Consider the following 17,474-nt stretch of genomic DNA (forward strand, 5'->3'; position numbering starts at 1 on the left):
GAGATGTTCAGGATCTCATATGATACTTAATTTCATCTCGATATTTTATCAAGATGAATTATTACATTGACGGCCACAGTCATCCTATTAAAGCCTACCATGATCTCTACAACTAAGCTATAATTGATCACGATCTCACATACAGCGGTGCTACTACTCATCCCCAACTGGCACATACAACTAAGTATGACCTCATTTTTAGCTAATATATACAGTTATGCTCTAGCTCACTCACAGCTGGTCTTCAACGACCTAACAAACTCTACAGCTAGGCTTTAACGGTCTAACAAACTCTTCCAACGATCTCATCAGTCCCTCTATAAATAGTGGGCCAAGAGATCTTCTAGGTAAGTTCAGACTCTCAAGTCTCAAGCTCAAACTAGAGCTCAAATTAAAAGGAGACTTTGCAGCTGGAACTCTAGCTCTCATGAAGTCATAAACTCTATAGCTCCTCACCAACCCTCCTACTCTCTATTCTTCCATTTTTTCACTTCCTGTTTTTGAGGTCAAACTAACTTAAGTATTGGAGGGTCAAGAACCGAAGGATCTTCATCCGATTTTTTAACTGTTTTGTAGGATTTCTCAAAGAAGACTTGAATTGGATTGCTACAGTCATTCCAACATGGCTCAATCTAATCTCCTCACTTGAGATTTTGAGAATCGCAGCAACAGATTGGTGCTAGAGGAAGGATCTCTGCTTAAAATTTTTGTAGACAAATGATAGATTAGAGATCACAAAGCAACTCTATACCTTGACTGTCTCTCTTTGGAGATATGCTGGAAGCCGTCTGACCTCCATTTCAATGGAGATTAGGAGATAGATAAAAGTTTTTTTTTTAAAAGAGCAATGTACCGACAACAAATCCCTTAGTAAGGTTTTCTTTAACGTTTGAATTCTTTTCCACAGGAGGTTGGATCCCTCTATCAAGCCTTGTTAGGTCACAGCACTTTACCACATTATGCCTTAAGTTGTCAACTCATGACATTAATGAAAGCAGCCCCCACATACCATGAGATGATAATATTTATTAATTCTGAAAATTAAAGGATAAAGTTCGATGCTCGAGGACATTATGGGAGGGGGCAAAAATATCCCTTCTAGCTTTCTTTTTTTCCAAGACCCTCAAAGAGAACTCCTGACCTTTATGATAATAAACTCTCAAATCCTATTTTTTATTTTATTCCTCTCCTTCAGGGCAACAACTTCTTGGGCATTTGAGCTGGAGAAGAAATCGAAATGAGGACAAAAAAGTCTGTCCAAATGAGATATCTGTTTGAGAAAACTAGAAGATCGTGGCATTTGGAAAAAAAAAAGAGAGAAGAAGAAGAAGAAAATTTCCACACACCTAATCTCGAATGCGGCCAAAGCCACCTACAAGCAGTCTTCTGTGAGTGGCTACTTTAGGACTTGATTTGATTCTGCTGCATTAAAATAGGTGCAATGATACCCGTCACATTATCCTATAGGTAACATAACACATTATCCTACATGTAACAAAAAAAAAGAGGAGAAAATCCTCGTGCATTTGGCCTCAAGCACGACCGATGTCACCTTCCAGGTGACATGGCAAGATAAAAAAAAAGAAAAGAAAAGAAAAGAAAAGAAAATATGAAAGGGAGAAAGGGGAAAGAGGACAGAGGAAAATCGGTCTACTCTGCCCGAGACCTCCCGCACGCCCGTACGACTCCCGACGTTAACATCAGGAGATCGACGATCTTCCAATGTTGAGCACCGCTGGGTTGGTACTTTTCCAGCATCCAAGCTCTCCACCTCGATGGCCCGAGCTCCCATGTGCCTTCCGACGTCAACCCCAATAGATCGAGGGTTCATCGAGCTCCCGTGTGCCTTCCAACGTCAACTCCGATAGATCAGGGGTTCACCGAGCTCTCGTATGCCTTCCGATGCCAACTCCGGTAGATCAGGGGTTCATCGAGCTCCCGTGTGCCTTCCGACATCAACTCCGACAGATCGGGGTTCACCGAGCTCTCGTGTGCCTTCCGACCTCAACCCTGACAGATCGATGCTCTTTCAAGCCCTTGTGCACCACCTAAAGAGAGAGAGAAGGGAGAGTCAACTCCCTCTGCTGTAGGCATTCTTGGTGCTAGACCTCGTCGGACCGAGGCCTCCTGGCACCAAACTCTATTGGATCAACGGCCTCGATGTCTCCGGCTCCGCTCCTTGTATCTGCGCACATCTCCAGCATCAAACCGATCAGATCGATGACCTCATGCTGCCATATGCCTCCCATCATCGAGTTCCATCAAGTCGGCGGTCACCATAGTCTCCCGCACGCCTGCCCAATGTTAAACACCGCCAGATCCCCACACTCTTGTACGCCTCTCGGTGGTGAGCCCCTTCGAGCTGGCGGCTCAGGCTTCTCCATCACACACCGAGATCAAGGTCGAATGGCCAGAGTTCCCCAACACTTTCGTGCACATGCAGGGACTTCGGCCGACTCAAACATGCAGGTTATTTCTCCTTTGCCCAAGGCCTCTGCACGCATCTAATCTTGGACAATACCGAGGTCACTTACAAGCTCCCACTTCGGATGATTTCTCCATCATGCTGTTTGTCCTTCGTCCAAAGCCACCGCATGAAGCTAACCTCAAAAAAATCCAAGGTGACCTGCAGGATCATCCTGTTCGCTTCCTATTGTCGACGTCATTGAGCCAAAGCCACTAATGTCTGACTTCAACATCAGACAACCAAACCCCAAATCAAGATTGATCCAAAAAAAAAGAAAAGAAAAAAAAAAGAAAAAGAAGAAAAAAAAAGAAGAAAAGAGAAAAAAAGGGAGGAAAGAAGAAAGAAAGGGGAGAGGGCCTGATCTCCACCCAAAATTAAAATAATTTCAAGCACAGATCAAGCCTGAGCCGAACAGATCAAAGGAAAAAAACTTCTAGACTAAGTCAAAATCAAAATCACAGTTAAAGCAGAGTCAAAATTAGACCAACATAAAGCAATAACAAGTCCTAGCTGAGACGGAGAATGAGGAGTCAACAAAACCAAAAGGCTCTCAAGCAGAATACACAACCTCTATGGTAATAGACTCTCAAGCCCAATCTATTATTCTATTCCTTTCTTGCAGGATGACAGGTTCTTGAGTATATCAGTCGAAACAAAAGAGTATCAAATCCAAAAATAAGGAGAATATTAAATAGAGACTCTTCAAGAAGCCTAAAGCCGACCTCATTAGAAGCATAAAGACTGAGCTCATGAAAATACCGATCTCAACAGAATGGTCAACAAAGGCTCATCAGGAGGCCTAGTTCAAAAAAAAAATCAATCTCAATAGAATAGTCAACAGAGACTCATCAGGAGGACTAGTTTAGGAAAAAATCAATCTCAACAGAAAGCTGACCTCATCAGGAGGTCGAGCTCATCAAAAGATCAGAGAAGGGCCGACTTCATCAGAAGGTCGAGATCATCAAAATTTCAATCTCCAAATTGGTAGAGCTCTGAAGGATCAAAATAAAGATAAGATCTCTTCAAATCCAATCTTCAGATTGGTAGAGCTCTGAGAGGCTCAAATAGAGATAAGATCTTTCTAAATCCAATCTCCGAAGTGGTAGAGCCCCCTAAAGGCTCAAATAGAGATAAGATCTTCCAAAATTCGATCTCCAAATCAGTAAAATCCAGAGAGATCCAAATGAAGATAAGATCTCTCCAAAATTCAATCCGAATTGATAAAGTTCTGAGAGACACAATGGAGATAAGATCTCCCAAATACTGACCTCAGGATCAAAATTATTTTGATATTCCATCAAATATCGATCTAAAGGTCGAGGTTATCTTTCAGTTCAATGAAATACCAATCTGAAGGTCAAAGTTATCTTTTAGTTTCATGAAATACCAATCTGAAGGTCGAAGTTATTTTTTAGTTCAATAAAATACCGATGTGAAGGTTGAGGATATCTATAAAATACCGACATCAAGGTAGAAGTTATCTTGGATTTATATCAAATATCGATCCGAAGATCGAGGTTATCATTCAATTCTATCAAATACCAACATAAAGGTCGAGGTTATCTTTCAATTTTATAAAATACCAATTTGAAGGTCGAGGTTATCATTTAGTTCTATCAAATATCGATCTAAAGATCGAGATTATCATTCAGTTCTATTAAATATCGATCTGAAGATCGAGATTATCTTTCAGTTCTATCAAATATCGATCTGAAGGTCGAGGTTACCTATCAATGCCGATCTGAAGGTTAAAATTATCTTTCAGCTTTACAAAATACCGACTTTAGAGTCAAGGTTATACCGACCTCAGGATCAAAGTTATCTTGAAATTCTATTATTGATCTACGGAACAAAGTTATCTTGAAGTTCTACTAAATATCAATCTTCGGATTGAGGATATCTTTCGATCTACTTAAGACTGCAAGCAGTTCACTTGAAAAACCAAATGGATCAAATTCGTCACCTCGAACAAGCTGAAAACTTATTTCTTAGGTTGCTTCTTTTGTCCAAAATAAATTTTTGAGACTTAGAAGTGGAAGGCAAATATTATGGGGGTTATCCATCTCAGCTCATCATAAAATCGACCTCAACTGGAGGTCACCAAAAATCCGACCTGACCAAGAGGCTGAAGTTACTAGAAAGCTAACTTGAATTGAAGGCTGAGTTTATATAAAGTTAACCTGAATTGGAGGCTGAGTTTATGTGAAGTCAATCTGAATTAGAGACTGAGTTCATATAAAACTGACCTGAATAAGAGACTGAGCTTATAAGGAAGCCGACCTGAATTGGAGGCTGAGTTCATATAAAGCCGATCTGAATTACTTGAATTGACTTCTGGTGAAGTATTATGATCAGCTTATAGATATACCGATCTGACTCATCTCAGATCATATGAATATTGATCTGACTCATTTCAGCTCATATAAATACCGACCTGAAGTGAAGTATTATATATTTTCGAGACGTTCAAGATCTCATATGATACTTGATTTCATCCCGATATTTTATCGAGGTGAACAATTACATTAACAGCCACAATCATCATGTTAAAGCCCGCCATGATCTTTACAATTAAGCTACAATTGACCACGATCTCACATACAGCTGTACTATAACTTATTTCCAACTGACACATACAGCTAAGTATGACCTCATTTCTAGCTAATATATGTAGTTATGCTCTAGCTCACTGACAGCTAACCTCCAACGGCCTAACAAACTCTACAGCTGACCTCCAACGACTTAACAAGCTCTACAGCTGACCTCTAACAGCTTAACAAACTCTTCCAACGACCTCATCAGCCTCTCTATAAATAGAGGGCTAAGGGATCCTCCAGATAAGTTCTGACTCTCAAGTTCCAAGCTCAAACTAGAAGAAGACTTTGCAGTTGGGACTGTAGCTCCCACGAAGTCATAAAATCTATAGCTCCTCACAACCCTCCTGCTCTCTATTCTTCCATTTTTTTACTTTTGGTTCTCGAGGTTTAAACTGATTTGAGCGTTGGAGGGTCAAGAACTGGAGGATCACTATCCAATTTGTTAATTTATTTTGTAGGATTTTTTAAGGAGACTTGAATTGGATCGCCACAGCCATTCTAGCATGGCTTAATCTAATCTTTTCATCTGAGATTTTGAGCCTCGCAATAACAGATAGGATGTTTGACGTCTATTTCGGAGTTACTACACTTACATCCAATAATTAACAATATTAGTAAAATTATTTATCTCATGTAAAAAATCAAAATTATCTTTGAATATTTTTTATGTCATTTAATATTATTTTGGCCATTCCTAAATTTTTTTCTAACATGGTATTTAGATATATTTAGATAAGAATAAATCTCAAAAAGATAAGTATAGGTTTTTGAAATTATTTGCTGTAAGTATAATTTATCTCTAATCTTAAGAATATTTTGTAAGTTAGTTGAAAAGTTATTATATTTGTGCATTCTGATGTACATCACATGTACTAAGGTATGGAGAAGTATAAATGCAATCAATCTATCAAATGGCTTTAGCACATATATATATATATAAGTAGGTAGCCACTATAGAATATCTTCATGATTAGCAAACCTACCATGCCGAGAAGTTTTGAAAAACCAAACATGTTAAAGAAACATATAGGGCTTTCCTACCAAAAAAAAAAAAAAGAAAGAGACATAAATGGCTTTACCCAAAAAGAAAAAAAAAAAAAAACAAAAGATACATAAAGCGAATTATAGAAAGTATAAAATTTTGGGTCTGATAAAAGGGGACTATATGAGGAAGACTTGCATCCCTGGCGGCAAAATTAGTGGCAACACGAGCATAGGCGATGCCATGTACAACTTAGTTGTCCATCCTTTGATGGCGGCTATCTATGACTGCTCCGTACTCTGCGGTGCGACGTGTGCACAAGGAGGACATGGTTGAAAACCAAAAGAAATAAGCATCTAAGGCTAAACCATCCACAAAAGTTGATGATCACTACCAGAAGAGAAACCAACAGTTAATACCAAAAAATAAGAAGTCCGATCCTCTCATCCGGTTTTACCATGCCGTGTATTGCAGGATGGTCCATGATGCATCAGGTACCGTGTAGTGCATGAATCTCAATGCATCATCGGCTGTCCTACAATACACGAGCGAGCGGCTTTGATGGTGAAATGGACCGCACCAATTTTGGTCATCAAACTTGAGAGAATCCATACTTGGAAAGCAAATTGTGTAAACGGCTGACTTTGAGAGGGAAAAATAGGAAAAGAAAATGATTTTGTCCTTTTTAATAAAAAAGAAAGAAAGATGACTCCTTTCTAGTTCTTCCACAAAATTACAAGTAAATTGCTCATTGGATTTCGATGGCACCGGCAAGGACGAAATCGATTGCTTTTTGACTAGAGTTGGTAGAAAAATATATTGTAATTGCTAATTAGCTTTTAGATTTCTGAGTTTCCGTGGTTTGAGGCGGACCAAATCATGTCCAAAACGCTCGTGGATTAGATATTCAACCCTACCTGCATTTTTCTTCCTTTGCTCCTTTCCTTGGGACAATCTCTCCGTCATTGGCTTTTATTGGGTCAAATTCTACCATTTCTTTTTATGAAAAGTCAAAAACTATGAGCAAGTGAGATGAATTTAACCTATATTGTTACATCAAATTATATTTTTATTGACTAAATTATTGGGAAGGCATTAATGCTGTCTTGCCAAGGCCCAAGGGATTCATTTTTCTAGAAATTCTCCGTTTTTTGTGCGGTCTTTTTAACAAAAGCATACGAATGAGCAGCTTCCATAGAGATGCTATGCGGTGCCCCAAATTCACACCAAAAGTTTCCTATCAATGCCATGGCGCTGGTAGCAATGCAAGTGTGATTGGCGTCCGATCGTTTATCGTGCGCTTGTCTCGGTGATTATGATCTGATTGGTGTGGAATGCAGCTATAGTGAAGCATGCCGTGCAGGATATAATTTGCCCTGCTTTGGTCTACGTTTTATATCTAGATCTGACCGATGACCCACTGGGCTCAGGTTGAGTCAAGTCTCCTCCACGGTAAGATCCGTCTAATTTTCGTAGCAAGGGACATTCCAGCTACCTGGTCAAGGTGAGCAGGCAAAAGAAAAAAGAAAAAAAGGCCATGATAAGCCAGTTTAGGGATATATACGATGATATTGGAGACGTTCCTAACCACATTTTCACGGTAGACAGGCAAATCAAGAATAATTGAAGTGGTCACAAATTTTTCAAAGATTTTACGATTTATATTTATACCCAAATAAAAAGATTTTACGATTTATTGACAAATTATTCGCCCCTAACTCAAGAAACTTGAAGTGCAAATTAACGACACTTCTACCTTTCGATATGGATATATGTATAAATATTTCAATAACCATGTTCTTTATGTTTGTGAATTTTTTTCCAAGAAATAGTTAGCCAAGTTTTTTTCTGAACATTTGAAGAATTTCTGTCTTTTTTCCCCAGACTCCGAATTTTCGCATCTAGCTGAATATTGTCGAATGCCTGAGTCTCGACCATGCTTCCAAGGACATGCTGGAAATTGACAGGAAAAGAAGAGACTTGCGTTTTTGAGTGAGCTTCATGATAGTCGAGTAAATGACGTTTGAATTTAATGTCTAATATGGTACAGTGCTGGTACCAGCAAAAATTTACAAATCCAGCTGTAATCTTCAGTACCACTTAAAACGGTTAGAAAGTACTGTGACCTTCAATACAATACAAGACAAAAAGGAAAAATGGCATTCAGCGTCATAGCCTCTGTAGGAAAACAGGCTTTTCTTTTCCTGATAAATATAACTTGACTCAGCAAGTTAGTCATGGTTTAAATCCATTTTCTAGGAATCGTGTATCGATCCCACTTCTTTGTTGGATCATATATCTGGAGATAGAGAGAGAAGAATGGTTACAATTTAGAGCAGCCCATAGAAAATATAAGAAGCAAAATAGTCATGCCAATCCTCCCCAAAGTCAGAAATCTAGTCTGCAGTTACATTCACGTTAAACAGCAACAAGCATACAACAGGACGAAGAGATGTACCTCCCATATTGAGGCAGGCAAGATGTGCTTGTTTTTCTCGTACCGGTGCCTCTCAACAACCTTTCCAGCGTGAGACTGGCAGCATGTGAGACGAAATTCTCATTAGCACAGTTTAGCCAATTCATAAATGGAGTCTTGAAGAAAATCCACGCCCATGTTCAGTAAATATTCGTAGTTGATCAAAGTAAAAAAAAAAAAAGGTGTGGTTACTCATTTTCAGACCTCCTCCTCATCTTCAAAGTTCATTATCGATTTTTGTAAGCCTAAGATTTTCAAGCTCAGCTCGTTTTTGAGCCAAGCTCTGAGAAATGTTTTGAGTTCAGCTGGTTTTCTGGACAAACTGAGCTCAAACAAGCCTATTACTGAGTGAAGCCCAAGCTGTTCATGAACAGCTTGGTTCGCATGCAGCCATGTGCATCCCCAAGTATTTGAATCTGGGAAATTTACACCCGGTGATTCTTCCCTTCTTTTTTCTCAATCAAAAAAACAGCGTTACTAGTTATTTTACAGCATAGAATGTTACTTCTATAAGTGCATACATTAATGAGAATTTACATTCAGCATAAAGGCTTTTCAAGGTCGCAAAACACCACAGACTCTCTCGTGTTGCCTGTACTTGAGTACATCAACCAAAAGCAAAGAAAAATTTCAAGGTTTGAAATCAAGACATAACATCAAATCAAGTAAACATTCACTGAAAGAGGCCAAAAATAATAATGTCTAAATTACTTAGTTCAAATTTATAAAGAAAGTTGATAGCTGGCTAAATTTGGATGACATACCTCATCTTTCTCTATTGTTGCATCAGCAATTGTTCTCACATTCTCATGAACATCAAAGTGGAAAAGCTGCAAACAAGAAATCAAGAGTTAATACCATACACTTCCAAACCTGCCAAGTTTCCAGAAAGGAGACTGGTTCAATCAAGCAAATCATAGAGAGAGAGGGAATCACACACACACACACACACACACACACACACAGAGAGAGAGAGAGAGAGAATGAAACTGAGAATGCTGGTTTACATGATCAAAGGTTAAGGCTTTCTTTTGTCCCCCTCCTCCTCTAGGAACCAAGGGGAAAACTGCAACATCATGCAAGCTTGATTATTACTTCTGCTAGTTGACACGATTGGAAGACTGAAATCTCATACGGTTCATGACATGCAGGGGTTACATATTCAAGTTTAGATGCCAGAGATATGACATAAACTTAGGAAAAAGGAAAAAAAATATTTTAAAAAAAGCTCAAAAGAGACAATGGAGAATGCCAAGCAAGTTACGTAAATATTTCTGGCTCGCAAATATAATAAGAAAACTCCCCAAATAATCGAAGCAAAAATTACAATAATGGATTTTTCTTGTAGGTTATACAGAATTCATCTATGATATAGATGAAACATCGCATCATAACAAAACGAGGCTAGCATTCAGCTAGAGGTAAATTCCATTTTTCTGGATATACCAGAGTTTTTTTTTTTTTACATAAAAAAAGCTTTACCTAAGAGCAAGATAAAAGAATTCTTGCCTACTGTAAATAGGAATAGTTTACTAGAAATCTCCACTAAGATAACAAAGAAAAATGCAAGTCAAAATTGATTATTTGCAAGACCGAGCATTACCAGTCCACTTTTCCCCCTTGCTTTGTTGATAATTAACTCGTAGAAACTGTGTTGCTGAAATTTCTAATACATGGAATTGGGAAGGTTAATCGTACCAATAACCACACTTTGGAAAAGACTACAAACCAACAATAATAATAAAAAAAATACATGAGGAATGATCAGATCTTCTTTCACGTAGAGAAGGTTCTCCACCGACGTTATGCATATCTCTCGAAACTCAGGTGCTAGTTGCTGCTGAAATTAATAACATTAATTAAAAATTGCATTATTATTTTTTGGCATCAAATTAATGACCCACGTAAATTCCTTCTTGTCCCATGCTTTCCAAGCTGTAGCTGAATGTGTGCATGGTGATCTGATCTTTTGTTTGCTCACCTTCCTACTACAATGAGAGAACTGGTGGGATCTGTTTCATTGGGCCATCTTTCGAATAGCTGTTATTGTATCTCCCTCCTTCATAATCCCACTTCTATCAAGATTCCAGTTTCCTTCCATATGTAATTAGGAATTACAACTTGATTGGAAAAGCTTTTAAGGATGGTTTAGGTTTTATCAAAACAAAGTTCTTGCGAGATCCTAATTAATGATAATCTAGGCCATATTAGAAAATAGTTCTAAAACTCACAACCATAAACTTAACCATGCACCTCTTCCCAACCATTTGGGAAAGGTTTTGTGAATCCTCCACATCAAACATTGCGTGTTATTCTACATGTTGCTCATCATCCTAAATCTAGGCCTAGATTGGCTGAGGGGTCAGATCGATCAAATTCCTTGTTAGATATGAGGTTTTGGAATAATTAATATCCCAACCTTCACATTGTGCTCACTGATATTGAGATGAACCAAGATCCATTTATATATCTTAATTGCTTTGTTTTTTATTTTTTATTTTAAGGGAATTCTATCTTAGTTGAATTGTAAGGCTGATGAAATTTTAACAACCCAGATTTTTGAAATTTCAACCACTACAGTAAAATTTGATGCTGACTATCATCCTGTGGACCTGTGCACTAATATTAACTTTTAGGAATTAGCATAGTACTGTTGATATCTCAACAAAGGTTTGTTTGTCTGCTAAAATAATGAGAGCTGATATCTTATCTACAGCTTACAAGCCAGATGTGACAAAAATGGTTACATGAGCCATCATAGATCTAGCTATGTTCAGATCCAAATGGTTTAGTGGTCCAAATTTTCATGGTGATGTATTACTCAAAGACCGGTGAGTTCAAGCCTCCATAGATATTAGAAAATTAAGAAATAGATTAAATGTTCAGCCTCCATAGATATTAGATGCTAATTCCAGTTGATGTTTGCATGGTTTGTTTCCCTTCCTCTTGTGCTATTCTTATTAAAATATGTAGCCTTATTAGCAAGCTAAGGGTAAACTTATCAGTTCTAAAAAAAAGAGTAGGCAGGAACAATTAATGTTTAGAGTAATTCAGAAGTTCCAGGACAAGTTTGATAAGATTCCAACACCTTGATGATAAAATGAGATCCTAACTTCAAGTTAATTTTGATGGTCTATGCAGAGAGACAAAACCAAAGAACAACTAAAGCAGGAGCAGCAGTTATAAATTTGAACAATTAATGACAAATTGCATCAACATTGATAACAAATACGACAACAAGAAGAACAGCAAACAATACTACATGTATATGTTGTAAGCCTGAAAAATCAATGTTATTAATAAATGATTGAGTACTTAAGATCACACGAAAAAATAAATTTGCAAAGACTGAACTCACTCTTGTTGCAATTTTTGAAGCTTCTCCTTCTCTTCCTCCTCAATTTTATTCCGGATGTTAACCCTCTTCCAAAGAGAAAGCAAAAAAAAAAAATCATACAAAAAAAAGACATAAGTACCAGATAAACATGGTCATTTGCTTTCTCTGCCAATGTACCTCCATGAGAGATAATAGTTCACACCGATTGAAAGATAGGCCCCCCTTACCTTCTTGACATATTGTTCTCTTGTAACTAGACCGACTGTTTCCTTTTTAAAAGCAGTCTCAAGAATATGAAATCCCATCCAAAAATATATGTCAGCAAATATTCAAGATTACCTGACTCAGAAAATTGAACTGTTGATAAAAGAGAGTGTTTTTTTTTCAAATTATGTGATTTAGGTAAAACTTAATGACTGAAAGAAGAAAATTCTTCTATGTCCAAAACCAATCCTAATTTGAACATGAGAGTCCAATAGAAGCATATGGCTTAAGGCAGGCAGCAAACCAGGTTTTGGTGCCAAAAAAAAAACACCAGCAAAAGTGCTCATGAGAAAAAGGTAATGGACTCCTAGGGATGGTCTCCAAAAGTTCAGTGACCATACATTCTTGAAGACAAAAAAGGATGATCCAAATTGCCCTAGATGATCATTGCATTCACAACCTTCTAAGTTAAAACAACATGAACTGCATTTGGCGGAGTGTAACATAATAGCAAAATTCAATAATGCTACACTAGGACATCCAAACAGAAAAAAAAAGGGATAAACGAAGAAACAAGAAAGATGATATAATCTAGAATCTATGTGAAAGAAACTTGGAGCCCACAAAATTGAATAAACCAATCATATTCATAACTTAACTTCGTTATTATATATTAACAACAAGGTGAGCAAAAATTGTTTGAGATGGTATGGGCATGTACAACAGACCTAGAGGGGTGACAATAAGAAGAGTTTTAATTTCTATTGAAGGATGTAGGAGAAGGGAATTCCTAAGATGATATGGATGGAGGTTGTAAGAGAAGATATAGAAAAGCTAGGATTCAAGAATCCAGTCTCAGATAATATGGATAAAACTTGATGGTTATGGTTATATTTACCAAGAATGAGTACACCCTAGGTAGACATGCCAAGTTGCTTAAGCACCATGAGTATAGATTTATATAGGCTCTTGATCTTCGTCCAACCAACCATAAGCTTTTTCCAAAAGAAATGCATGATGTACTTTCATTAGCATAATCTAGACACAACTAAAGTCATATGTTTAGACTCAAGGCCAGTTTTTGGCACCCATAAGTGATTAGTTTGGAGTGGAAAACACTAATTGGTAGGGAATAATAACAAGACTACTTCGATATGGATGAATTTAAAATTAAAGACACCTCAAAATAAAAAGACATGAGAAAGCCTAAGCAGAATTTCACAACCATTTTCCAGCATAACATCAACTGTCCCATAAATCTTGCTTACATTCCATGGTTACATCACAAGGTAGAGGGAAAAACCATCCAAAAAAATAATTAAATGAGTAGGTGAATTGGTAAAAACTAGACAAACATATGCATATATGAGGAAAAAGATCTTTGAAATAATGAAGTAAAACCATAACCACAGCAAAACCAGACCATACTTCATATCATCTCATCCACCTTACACCTTCAAAATTACTTGGATATAGTCTCAGGATACTTCACCTATTCAATTCAGTGAGAATCCAAAGGTCAGGTTAACCATTACATCAAGTTCTTCTTTAAATCCTTCACGTCATCAGTCTAAAAGATGTTAGGCTAAGTGCTCCATGTCCCTTTTATCTGATGTGTCCCTTGCCTTAATGGCCTACATTGCTTATGACCATATTACCCCAATTTGCATTCAAAATCTTTTCATCTACTGATGCAACCTTTTTTTCCTCCAAATTCCCCTTTCCTAACTTTTATCTTTCATAGTCTTACCATGCATTTATCTTAGCTTTCACATCTCTGCCATATTAAAATGTTCATGTGGGGACTCCATTTATTGTACGGCACTTTGTTACATATAATGATAGCCAGCCATACATTTTAGTCTTCCTTCAGTTTTTAATGGACATATCTAATGCACTCAAGTATTTTAAGAGATTAGATGTCTGTTTGATGCCTATAGAAAATTTTCCAAACTTTGAGCACAACCTGTATCCAGTCAATCCTCTTCTCATTCTAGGTAAAATAACAATGGTGAACATGCCATTCTAAAAACGATCAATGTGCCTGCAAAAGGCACCTGACTGCCCTTCATAGGGCCCAAGCAACCCCCGATGCAGTAGGACTGGGTAGATGTCTAGGCAGGTAATATAAGCCTAGGTGCCTGCATATGTGGTCTGAGCGAAGAAATGCTGGGTAGAAATGGGATGTTTTTCGACTGGGCTGTGCACAGATTTGGTATGCAGTATAATCTTTCACAGTGAGATCAATACAGGAAGACAAAGGTGGACAATTTATTCCAGTAGACTACAAGCATCAAGAGTTGGCAAACATTGGAGGTGGTGGAGTTATGGAGATGGTGTACAAAGAAGCAACAGTGGAGCACAGTCCAGCCAATTATTTTTCTTTTTCCTCCATCTATCCTCCTTTGCTAGTTTTCCTCCTTATTTATGCCCCTCGCTTTCTCCTCACCCCTAATTCATTTTTCTTTCCACCTCCTCCTCCTCTACCTTCTCTTTGATTTTTCTTATATCTCTAACTTTTTACTCTAATTTCTACTTTCTTTTTATTACAATGAATTTTTTATTTTTATTTTTCTAAATAAGAACCACAAAGACACCCATCTAGGTCACTGCCTTACCTCTCGCATATAGAAATCATTACTTAGAAGTTAGAACCTTGCATACCCAGCATTATGGATTCCATAACCCGCTCAAAACCCAAATATTCTGTAAACAAAAATAAATCATGCCTTCTGTGTTGCTTGTGATCTTTGGAAATATCTTTACTTGGGACAATCTTCCGAAAAGGAAAGGGAACATGGAGACTCAATGACAAATGCCTTGTGAATGAAATGAATTATCATGGGTCCCTCTTTTTTTATTTGTTGGAGCATGGGAAAGGGGGGACTACTTTGCATTTGATAGTGGAATAGACTCCTGGGTTGCACTTCCCTTCTAACACAAAAGAATCTTGGGAAAAAACTGCAAGGAAAATACTTTTTCCTCTACCCTTACGAACACAAGACAGTTCCAAGGGGAAAGCTACCTTATCTAACAACTTGGAGAAAGACAATTCAAATCGAATGCTGGAATTCACCATTATAATGGACAATTTTTACATTCAAAATGATCGGAAGTGAAATATCTTTAGTTCGGTGAGTTAGATCCTACCATATCCCGGTCAGTACTCACTCAGCAATTACCAACTCAATATTAATCAACCTCTCTTTTTTTCACCTAACAAGTTTTATCTTTTCTTCTCACAAATAAAATTCCATTTCTAGAAAATCATCATATAAACAAATTAATATTCTGTCAACTGGAAAAAAAACCTAACCCCATGGAGTAATGAATTACAGCTCGGCATCAAATTGCATCATTATTTTTTGGCATCAAATTAATGACCCACGTGAGACCAGATTATCACATAAACAATCTCAAACAAAAGAAAAAGATATTCTTTTTCCCTCTCTAGGGATAAACTGAGAAGTTCAGAACCAAAACCTAAACTTTAGGGCTCCACTTCTCATGGAGGAAAAAAAATTATATAAGAAATTAAAGCCCGCGATGGTGGGGAATTGATACCTCCGAGGTGCCGAAGCCGAACTGGAGGAGGCCGGTCTGGCCGCTGGCAGCGGCGGATTTGTTCTTGAGCTCCTGAATCTTGAGCCGCTCCACGTCGCGCTGCTTCTACAGCCTCCGAATCCTCACCGCGTCCAGGGCGATGCCCACGTAACCATCCCCATCCCTGCCATCTCGCCCTCTCACCCTTTCTTTCTCCTCCTCGCTCCTGCTCGGCCTTTCGTGCCGGCTCTCCCTCCCATCCAGCGTAACGATTCCACTGTTAACGCGTCGAGCTGGCGTCCGGCAACTTAAGTTGGTCCTGGACGCGTCCCATGCGCGCGCCTCAGGATTAACTGCCATATCTTACATTCTTATGTCGTTGTTTCTTTACTTTTTCTTGGTAAAAGAAAAGGGACCGTACCATCTGGCTGGGAACCTCCCTATAAATGCACATTGCAAGAGAAAATTTAAAATTATTTTTTTTAAATAATTAAAGATGAATCATTATTTTTATTTTTAATTTAAAAATAAATTTTTAAATAAATTTTATATAAAAATAATTATTTATTTCAAACATAAATTAAAAACAACTATCTATTTCTAGATGAAATTATTTTTATATCTTATACCTTTTAAAATACTACAGTATTATATTATCGTAGTATAGTATTTTTTACAATAAAATAGTATTATATTATATTAGCATAATATTTTTTTATAATAATATAATATTATTTTATTATATTATATTAGTATAGTATTTTTTTACAATAAGATAGTATTACATTATATTAGTATAGTATTCTTTTATAATAATATAGTGTTGCTTTATTGTATTATATTAGTGTAATATTTCTTTACAATAAGACAATGTTACATTATCATAGTATAATATTTTTTTTATTATAGTATTACTTTGCAATAATGCAGTGTTACTTTATAATAGTATAATATTACTTTATAATAGTATAGTATTGCTTTTATTATGATGCAGTATTATTTTATAATAATGTAGTGTTGTTTTATAACTGCAAAGATAATTAGGTCATTTCATTTTATTTGGGTAGTTGGTTTTAAGTTATGTCTCAAATAGAAAAAAATTTTTGCTTAAAACTTAAGTGGATAGCTATTTTTAAATTTAAACTTAATTGAATATTTCTCATTAATTTTTTTTTGAGATTTTTATGATTGAAGTAAAATCAATTTTTCAAAAAAAATTGATGAGATAAATTTTAATTCGCCTAGTATATTTTTCATTGACAATGGAAAAGACTCACATTTATAAAAATCAAAATCCATGCATAAAAAAATATTATTAAATAAGATCAAACTATATCCTTTGACTATAAGAGGGCTTAAATATGATATGCTTACATGTGATTATCATGGTGGCTTATTTCGATGGTAAGATGTTTGGATTTTATTCTATCTGATTTTATTTCTAAAATTAGAAAGATATATACCCGTCCGCTAAAGCTTTGTTTATATCAAAAGGTAGGAATTGGTATTGATCAAGTACAAAATTTAGGTGTATATTTGGTTTGAAAAATATTATATTTGAACCTTGTAAATCATTATGCAGCCTATGGAATGAATATATATTTTTGCTTGGACCCAACCCACACCTAATAATTTTACCTAACATACATATTATGTATCATATAAATATATAGCACTCTCTACACCTTGTGTATTTGAATGAAGAGAATCCTTATAACTAGAATATATAATGGCATGCACTGGCACTACATTGCTGCTCAATTAACTATACCCTTTGGCTTGGATGACATATATAGGTTTTGCCGTAAAAAGCCTGGTTAAAGTCCATTTTTGTGCTGCATCAACAGCAATGCCTTTTTTCATTACTC

General features: G+C 36.7%; 1 protein-coding gene across 1 annotated transcript; it reads right to left on the reverse strand.

Annotated features, from left to right (window-relative positions):
* Positions 1-8,051: 8,051 nt before the first annotated feature.
* On the reverse strand, positions 8,052-15,966 carry LOC105049412 (uncharacterized). The gene is made up of 8 exons (XM_073251247.1): positions 15,795-15,966; positions 15,628-15,748; positions 11,881-11,945; positions 10,126-10,188; positions 9,530-9,588; positions 9,287-9,352; positions 8,505-8,579; positions 8,052-8,345 (listed from the first exon to the last, which is right to left on the reverse strand). The coding sequence occupies exons 1-8, from the start codon at positions 15,964-15,966 to the stop codon at positions 8,289-8,291; spliced, it is 678 nt and encodes a 225-aa protein (XP_073107348.1). The 3' UTR covers positions 8,052-8,288.
* Positions 15,967-17,474: the final 1,508 nt, after the last annotated feature.

Source organism: Elaeis guineensis, chromosome 2, assembly GCF_000442705.2.
Source record: "Elaeis guineensis isolate ETL-2024a chromosome 2, EG11, whole genome shotgun sequence".
NCBI lineage: Eukaryota > Viridiplantae > Streptophyta > Magnoliopsida > Arecales > Arecaceae > Elaeis > Elaeis guineensis.